At 41.6% G+C, this 9,751-nt stretch overlaps 1 protein-coding gene across 1 annotated transcript in view; it reads left to right on the top strand.

The window, feature by feature from the left end:
- mmut (methylmalonyl CoA mutase) overlaps positions 1-9,751 on the top strand; it is a 29,193-nt gene continuing 19,442 nt past the window's right edge. Inside the window, exons 1-3 of the mRNA XM_063035314.1 lie at positions 1-495; positions 3,860-4,227; positions 6,149-6,306. Of these exons, the coding sequence (XP_062891384.1) occupies positions 126-495; positions 3,860-4,227; positions 6,149-6,306 (896 nt within the window). The 5' untranslated portion in view covers positions 1-125. The remainder of the gene's footprint in view (positions 496-3,859; positions 4,228-6,148; positions 6,307-9,751) is intronic.

Below are 9,751 nucleotides of genomic sequence, written 5' to 3'. Positions count from 1 at the left end.
ATTTCGATGACGAGCCAAAGGCAGAAGCTCAGATTGCTCCGTGCCGCTGTCACTAGGGGCCTGGGGCTGCGGGAGACTCGTCCGGCCGCTCTGTGGAGCTGAGGCTCCAGCTTGGTGCCGACGAAATGTTGCGGGCACAGCCACATCTCCTCCGTAACTGTCTGAGGCTGCGGCCCAAGGCCGGGGCACCCACTGCGGAAGTGCTGCGTCGGGGCCGCCATTCCCTGCACCCGGAGTGGGTCGCTTTAGCCGAGAAACAACTGAAGGGGAAGAAAGCCGAAGATCTGATATGGAATACGCCGGAAGGCATCGCCATCAAGCCAGTTTATTCCAAGCGGGACACGGCGGAGCTGCCCGAGGAAGTGCCCGGCGTGTGGCCTTACACCCGGGGTCCATATCCGACCATGTACACCTACAGGCCTTGGACCATCCGGCAGTACGCTGGCTTCAGCACGGTTGAGGAGAGCAACAGGTTTTACCGCAACAACATTAAAGGTCAGCTCGGGCCGGTAGCACTGTCCGCCACAGGCCATGGGTAGAGATACCGCCCGCCCGCCGGTGAACAGCGGGGGAGTCGAGCAAGGCTGGGCATCCGAGGCCATAAGACCTTCCCCTCCTGCCGATCTCTTCCCCGCCCCAGTGCCCAGCTTGGGAGTGGGATTGGTGACATTGCCGGCCGGTACCCACCCAGGAGCCCGGGGGCTGGTGAAACCACCTTCTCCCGACGGTGCCCAGCCCACATCCCGGAGTTGATGAGATCACTCCCTCTTCCACTGGTGCCTTGCCAAGAGCTTTGGCTGATGAGACTACCCCGTCTCCCGCCGGTGCCCAGCTATATTTCCGTGTAGTCTTTTTGTGATCAACAATATCTTCATGGTGGTTAGTGCTGTCAAAACCATAGTCCACAGCCACTTTCAGTAATTGTGCAACATGAACAATTTCTCCCATGCCTGCCCCTTTCCCTTTTCTACTTAAATACAAATAGAATTCAACAATCTGGAGAAAATCCTCATTGCATTTTTGACTTTCCTCGAGTGATTGACATTAAGTGGTCAGAGTGGGGATTTGCTGTATGGTACAATAACTGTCAAAGATCTGCATAAGAGCATATTATTAATATTTCCCCAAATTGAAAATATTGCCTGCACTAATTTTGAAGATGTACACAAGGAGTTTCATCAGAAAAACGTCCTTGCATAGCATCTAGTTTAAAATAATTAAGAATTTTGACCATATGTTCTTAAATTGATCTTAAGTGGCTTTGCCAAATTTCTGTTCCTTTCACCAGCCTTTTAAGATGTAAAAGGCTGTATTTTAACCTTGTTGCAACAGAGCAAATATATTTCATTCATTTTTTTTTCAATTGAGCTGAAGAAATTGAAGAGGTCAAGAAACAAGAAGTGCAATTTATGTGTTTTCTGCCTGCCTGTTTGTTCCTGTCACAGTCAGGGGGGTGGATTGGGGATAAGCTCCAACTATCTATTAAATGCTCCCAATAACATGCGTCTCAAATAGCCCCTGATAATCAAGTCCAACGGCAATGGTGGATTACTGGTGCCTCAAAATCAGTCGCTTCAGACAGATGGGGCTTATCAGCTGTGGTTGGCAGCTCATAGAGGGGAAGGAAAACACTGATCTCAGACATCCACTGCTTTGTGGCTATACAGACTCTTAGGGAAGGCCTCAGGAGTAATCCCCAACGAAAAATCTGGACGAGGAGCCCCTCAGGCAGTCCAATGTTGAGTTCAACGCTGACTGGCAACTTTTGCAATGCCACTGGTGCCAAACTCTGCCGTTCTTTTGGACTTATCGGCTGCGTGGAAAGCAGGAGCCTGCTGCATGGACAAAAGCTTACTCTTTGTATCGTATTGTCTTGGCTTGCATACCAGCTTGGGTATTACCTAGGCAGCTAGGGTGCAATATCCATGATTGACCCCAACCAATGGAGGGCATCATAGCCTGTAATTTTAAAAACTTATATCTATTTTGCCAATGTAAACATTTTTTAGTCAATGTCAATCAACTTTTCTACCTCAAAGAGAGTAGGATAAACTACTCAAACTTCTGTTTGTAAATAAGAAAGCAGGGTTTTAACAAGTCGATTTTTTAAATGATTCTGTTTTTATTCCCCTTTTTCTTTTGATACGTTTTTCTCGTTCTCTAGTCTTTTCCTGCCTTTGCACTTAATTGGACAAATTCATCCTCTTTTATTTCTCCTCTTTCTCTTAGCCTTCATTATTTAGAAGGTAGTTCCCCCTCAGAAAAGTAATTTGACTTAATCGATTTATCCAAGTGTTATCTCCAAGAGCCACTGTGAACCACCTTCAATTCCTTTCTCTCTCAGGTCCTTAGGACAGTCGATTTATCTGTGATAATCACTTCAATTATATCTTTTGGTAGAGAATTTTGCATTCTTACTACTCTCCAGGTCTCCATCTCCTTAGTATCCTATGGCAATTATTTATGATCTACTATTTATGGAATGCACACAAAACACTGGAGGAACTCAGCAGGCCAGGCAGCATCTATGGAAAAGGGTGACCAGTCAAAGGTGTCCTGCTGAAGTGTCTCAGCCTGAAATCTCGACTGTCCTTTAGCATTTTGTGTTGCTTGGATTTCCAGCATCTATAGATTTTCTCTTGTTTCTAATTTTTTTTGGACTTGATTCTGGTTTTTCCTGCATTTTTATCTATCTTTTATGATTCCAAAGCTCCTGTCAGGTCATGGCTGAGTATTTTCTCTCGAAAAGAACTCTTTGAATACTTATGATGCATGTTACCTTATTATAAATGTTCAATATATCTTCAATACATTTTCAAAAAAGAAAGCAGTGATTTTGTCTTTGTTTTTAAATGTGGGTAATTGACTTCCTGCTTTCAGTAATTTATCATATCTATCTCCAGCTCTCTTTCAATCCCAATAAAATCAATTATACTTATGCATTGATATTGTAAATATATTTTGTAATGTAATAATTATTCAAAAATGAATGATTTTTTCTGGCCTAGAAGGGGAATAGTTCAAATTAATTATTTTGTGTTGCTTAAACTGAGTATTTTAAAGCCGAATTTAAATGTTTCTCTCTTTTTAGTCTCGCGTTGTTCCTTTATCCATTCTTCTTTCCTTTTGTAAGAATTGCGACTTTGTTCTTATAAAAGTGGACCAGCATCACTTATCTATATTGAAATTAATTTCTTAGTCATTCAACCATTTGCCAAATGAGTGAATGTCTGCTATTTCTTGCAATCACCTTCTATGATAACCACAGTCTCCAATTAGTTAGGAATCATACAACGTAGAAACAGCCCATTTGTCCCAACTCATCCATGCAGACCATTATCACCCTTCCATATTGACCACATTGCCCAGCAGATTGTAACCATTAATGTAACTGTTAAAGAGCAGTGCTCCTTGTGGAATATTGTTTCTTGCCACTTAGCCATCTGAGTACTTACTTCTAAACTACTTCTGCTTGCTAACCACTATACAACTTGATCCCTAACTCAAATGTTCTGACATGAATCATAAGTCTACTGTGCTATTGCAATTTGAAAATTCATTGTTATGGAAATGTGCTAGTTCGTTAATGTCCTCCTGCTCTTGTTGTGTTTTTATTAGCTCATGGTTCTACGAAGTTATGAACAAATTGTATTTGATTTGATGAGTACAGGAAAATATTCAGTTAATTGCATGTTCTGCGTGGTGCCCCATTGCAGCCAGAACTGGCCTAAAATGTCACCTGTTATATCAGCACAATATTATTTTCATAAATTTTCTTACATGTTAAATAATTGAATGTATGTATGTCTCAATGCAAACAATCCTGTCTGATAATTTTAATTCACTTATTCTCTTAAAGCTGGTCAACAAGGACTTTCTGTGGCTTTTGATCTTCCCACTCACAGGGGATATGATTCAGACAATCCTCGTGTCATTGGAGATGTTGGAATGGCAGGGGTTGCAATAGACAGTGTGGAAGATATGAAGCTGCTATTCGATGAAATTCCTTTGGAAAAGATGTCTGTTTCCATGACAATGAATGGTGCAGTTCTGCCAATCCTGGCTATGTTCATTGTGACGGGCCAAGAGCAAGGTGTTCCTCAAGAAAAGCTAACTGGCACAATCCAGAATGACATATTGAAAGAATTCATGGTCCGGAATACCTTCATTTTTCCACCTGAGCCTTCCATGAGGATTATAGCTGATATATTCCAGTATACTGCTAAAGTTAGTATGTTTTGGTTGGTATGGCATAAATATTCAAATAATGTTACATGAGTTGAAGTTCATAATCCACAGTAATGAACATTTGGGTAGATCACACACAAATTAAAAATTTAAAAAGCTGCAAATGTTAGAAATCTAAAAATAAAGCAGAAAATGCTGGACCAGCAGGTCAGACCTCATCTGTGGAAAGAAAAACAATGTTGATATTTTAGGCTATTCGACTTTAAACTTTAACTCTGTTTTTCCTCCCACAGATGCAAACTGAACTATTATATTTCTAAAATTGTCTGCCTTATTTTGGATAGATCACAACTAATCTATTATCTTAATTTACTGCCTTGATTCCATAGACTTTATTGTCTTAGCTCACAAAATTCGCCATTAAAATTTTCATTTGATTCAACCTCAACATTTTGGGAAATGCACTTCAGATTTTTTGAATTGGTTGTCACATGTTCTGCAATACAGTTTTAAAAGATTTTGTTCTCATGACAAGCAGACAGATGTAGTTTCAGTAAGATGGTACCAAAGGAAAACAATAACAATGTAGTGGAAGCAGGTTATCATGGACTGAACTGCATTCACAACTTGTTGCAGTCTTGGGCAGAGCAGTTGCTGTAATGCAGCTGAAAAGGATGCTTCATGTAGTACAGCTGAAAAATTGGTGAGGTTCAATGGGAATTTCTACTGCCTGCTGTGTGAGTTGTATCCTGATGCCGCAGCTGAGCTATGTAATCATGATTTTAAGATTAAGGTCTTCAACACTGTTGAGATGGTATTTGTCTGCATTTTGATCATATAAATGCAGTACTTAACTACCTGCTATATGGCTGGCATTTTGGGCAGCAATGAAGATCCTCCATCTCTGTCCATACAGTTGCACACAGATACAGAAGGATTCTTCATTGCTGTTTCTGTAGCTTTTTTTTAACCTGACGAGGTTGTTTTCCCTGAGCTGAACCCCAGAACCAGGAGGACCAGTGGACCTCTCTTAGTCTGCCCTCTACCCTTTAACCTGTTTGACCCTACCAGGAGCCAAAGCACAAGCCTTGACTCCAGCCAACATAGCTCTCTAGGTCATTGAGGCACACAAACCTTCAAACCCTAGAAGATCGTGGTATCTTGGAGAACATAAGTAAAGGTTGCTCTAAATCTTCAGTGCCTAAAGGAAAATTAACATAGTTCTACAACATGTGTGTATAAACTAACATTCATCCCCCCCCCCACCCAACAAATCAATCCATTGTCATTGTTTCATTCCTTCAAGGCAAAACCCTGATCTGACTTGAGTGGGGCTGGTACAGTACAGTGCAGGTCTCCAGTGTGTAATGCACATTTCCAAAAATCATTGATTTTGTTATGCAGCAGGTCATGAAGATGAGAATATCCTTTTCCAAGAAATTGCTAGGCAATGTAATGACATAAGCTAAATACAGGTCTGCTGACACCTGAATTGAAGAGAAGATCATTTAAAGTATTGCTCAGAAGCCATTTCATACAGGTACTTAAATATGGGTTAGGGTGAAATACTTAGTAAGCTGGCTTTTACTTTGAAGACCGCTTGAATTTCAGTGACTGGTAGATAGATTGAGTAAGACTCTAGATAGCAGAGAAAACTTGCAGCTGGGGTAGAAGTTAACCAGAAATGAACAAATTCTTTAAAAATCCTTTATACAGTTTGTACTTCATCTTAGTAAATAAACTGTGATGGGATAATATTAATTCTTGGAACAGGGAAAAATACGGATTATAAAGCCTCAAGCCCGATTGTGGACTTTATCTTGAATGATGCAGGTTTAAAAATCAGTGGTTGATTGCGTGAAGGAAGAACCCCATGTATGATCGTGATAGACTTGAGTTCAATTATCCTACTGCACCAGGGCTAAAATTTTATCTTAAGTTGTTTTTTTTCCTTCTACAGTATATGCCCCGATTTAACTCCATTTCCATCAGTGGGTATCACATCCAAGAAGCTGGTGCTGGTGCTGTTTTGGAATTGGCTTATACCATAGCAAATGGTCTAGAATACTGCAGGACTGGTATCCAAGTGGGGCTTAACATTGATGAATTTGCACCACGGTAATATTTAATAAATCACATTTATTTAAAATCAAATGAAAAGAGGTTGTCATTTTAAAAATTAAGGCTATCTGAACATCAAATCTTTTGTAAAAAATGCATTCTTCTAAGTTCAGTTTAAGATATTTCAGTTAACCCTTTTGATTTCAGAAGTGTATGTTCAGAATGAGAAAGATAACAATCAGTGGGATTATGAGCCGTTATAATTGATGACGTAGAAAGTTGTACGTATGTTAAATTCTATAAATATTCAGTGTTTGAGATTCTTATTGCATTTTCTGATGTGGCACTACATTAACCTAATTGTTAATGTTAATACATGTTAATGCAGCAATTAGCATTTTGTAAACACAAGTGAATGCTGGATATCCAGAACAACCGCTGGAGGAACTCAGCAGGTCAGGCAGCAATGAATAAACAGCCCAAGATTTTCCTTCAGGACTGGAAAGAAAAGGGGATGTTGCCAGAATAAAACGGTGGGGCGAGGGGAAGGAAGATAACTGGAAGATGATAGATGAAGCCAGGTAGGTGAGAAAGGTAAAAGACTGGAGAAGAAGGAATCTGATAGGAGAGGAAGGTGGACCATAGGAGAAAGGAAAGAAGGAGGGGTGCGGGTGGAGGTGATAGGCAGGTGAGGAGAAGAGGTAAGAAGTCAGAATGGGGAACAGAAGAAGAGGGAAAAGGGGGGCAGTTTTTGTACTGGAAGGAAAAATCGATGTTCATTCCTCGGGTTGGAGACTACCCAGGCGGAATATGAGGTGTTGCTCCTCCATGCTGAGAGTGGCTTCATCGTGGTAATTAGCATTTTAATGTTATTCTTGAACAGACTTTTTTTGGTTGATCACACAGAATGAAAGATGGCTTGCAGGTTTTTGAAATGGTTAAAGAGGCCAGGACAACAGATAGTCGACAGGATTGGTGAATGGGTAGCTAGTGAAGTTGTACTCTCCTTCTCTTTATATGCTCCCATTGCATGGACTTGAGGTTGACAACGCCACCTCAAATGTTGTCACCGCATGTGTTGCATTTCTTTTCAAGAAGGCTTTGAATCTTTTTCTCTGTTTACCAAGCAATCTCTTCTCATTACAAGTGCTTGGAATAGTGTTCTCATATAGGAATCAAGTGTTGAGTATGAAACTGTCCTGGCCTGCCCAAAAGAGCAAAATGAGTGTTATTAAGGCCTTATTGCTGGGGATGTAAGCTTGGGAGAGGATGCTGGCACTGGGTTGCTTGTACTTATGGGGATTTGGAAACTTTAATGTAAAATACTTTAAATTTTGACATGTATACCATAAGATATAGGAGCAGAATAAGCCATCCAGCTCAGAGTCTGGCCTGGCCCACCATTTGATCATGGCTGATTTATTTTCTGTCTCATCCGTATTCATTTGCCTCCTCCACATTACCCAGACATCCCACCTCTCCCAGAAGTTCCGGGAGTCTCCCGCATATCAATAGTGGCTCCCTGACGCCTGGAAATTATATACAATATCCCGGAAATAGATTTTTTTGAGAGGGAGAGCGAGCATCCTGATTGGTCTCTATTCGTGCTAAGAGTGGTCCCCAACCACCTGGCCGCGAGAAAACAGTATGATTTGGCGATATGAGTCAGCTGCACCTTTCCTCATTCCCTGTCACACACTGTTGAATTAACGCACGTGAGGTCATCAGTGACCCAAGACGTGCAAAGGAATGGGTCCATGACCCATTTGTGAATGTCCCCAGTGAATCATCCATGTCAGCGCTGGAAAAAGATCAACTCCTCGAGCTTGCAAATGACGGCAGGCTGAAAAGTATGTTTAACATAACATCTCTGCCGGCATTCTGGATCAAAGTCAAGGTTGAATATCCTGAGATAGCCACGAAAGCACTGAAAACATTGCTTCCTTTTCCAACATATTTCTGCGAAGCAGAGTTTTCTGCAAAGAATGCAACGAAAACTAAATTGCAGAATAGATTGGACATAAGGAAGTATCGCTGTCTCCCATCACCCCTCAATAGGACCGTGTTGTTGCAGGAAAACAAGCCCAGGGCTCCCACTGATTCAGCGATATTGGTGTGTTGCAATGATTTTACATGTTCATATGAGGAAAATATGCGCTGTGTGTTCAATATCCAAACGTTACTCAAAATGTTATGATGCTATTGACTTATAAGTGACTTATAATCCAGTGGACCCCAACCTCCGGGCCGCAAAGAATACAGCGGTGGCCGGAACACACCCAGTTTATCTTTAAGAAAAAAGCCGAAATAAACAAGCTAATTAATTAGGTTGCATAATTGCCGATTGCATCGTCTCTGATCTGGGCCGACATTTACGTGACGGGGGGCACCTAATCAATTAGCTTGTTTATTTCGGCTTTTTTCTTAAAGATGTGCTGGGTGTGTTCCGGCCACCGCTGTACCGCTGCATTCTTCGCGGCCCGGAGGTTTGGGACCACTGTTATAATTGGCTCATCACTACATTCATGCGAGGAAAATATGCGCTGTGTGTTTAATATTAAATTTGTTAGATAGACAATAGACGATAGGTGCTGGAGTAGGCCATTCGGCCCTTTGAGCCAGCACCGCCATTCACTGTGATCATGGCTGATCATCTACAATCAGTATCCAGTTCCTGCCTTATCCCCATAACCTTTGATTCTGCTATCTTTAAGAGCTCTATCCATCTCTTTCTTGAAAGCATCCAGAGACTTGGCCTCCACAGCCTTCTGGGGCAGAGTATTCAATATATCCACCACTCTCTGGGTGAAAAAGATTTTCCTCAACTCCGTTCTAAATGGCCTACCCCTTATTCTTAAACTGTGGCCTCTGGTTCTGGACTCACCCATCAGTGGGAACATGCTTCCTGCCCCCAGCGTGTCCAATCTCTTAATAATCTTATAGGTTTCAATAAGATCCCCTCTCAGCCTTCTAAATTCCAGAGTATACAAGCCCAGTCACTCCAATCTTTCAACATATGACAGTCCCGCCATCCTGGGAATTAACCTTGTAAACCCCTTTAGAAACGAAATTGAGTGTATTAGCCACTTACAAGTGACTTACAGTTGACTTATCACCTATATTCTGGTCACATTTAACACCCCCTCCCCCCGGGTCAGCAAGAATATTGTGAATATTAAACCGGTCCAGGGTGCAAAAAAGGTTGGGGACCCCTGATTTAAATTAGCTGGCTAGCTGCCAAGTAGTTATGCTATTGATGCCCTACGTGATGAGGCCAAACTCCCTGTAGACTTAAAGTTTTAATAGAATAAACATGATAATATAAGTACATATTTTAATGTCACATTTGCTGCATATACCCAACTTAGTTTACAGATTAGACAAAATCACTAAACAAAGTATTACATACACCCTTGGAGGTCGACTGGGGGGGTGGGGGTGGAAGGAGAATATGGGGTTGGGGGGGTGGGGGTGCTACTTTTTGCAGGGTGGGATGTCTGTA

This window comes from Mobula hypostoma, chromosome 2 (assembly GCF_963921235.1).
Source record: "Mobula hypostoma chromosome 2, sMobHyp1.1, whole genome shotgun sequence".
NCBI lineage: Eukaryota > Metazoa > Chordata > Chondrichthyes > Myliobatiformes > Myliobatidae > Mobula > Mobula hypostoma.
This window is presented reverse-complemented; position numbering and strand designations above follow the sequence as displayed.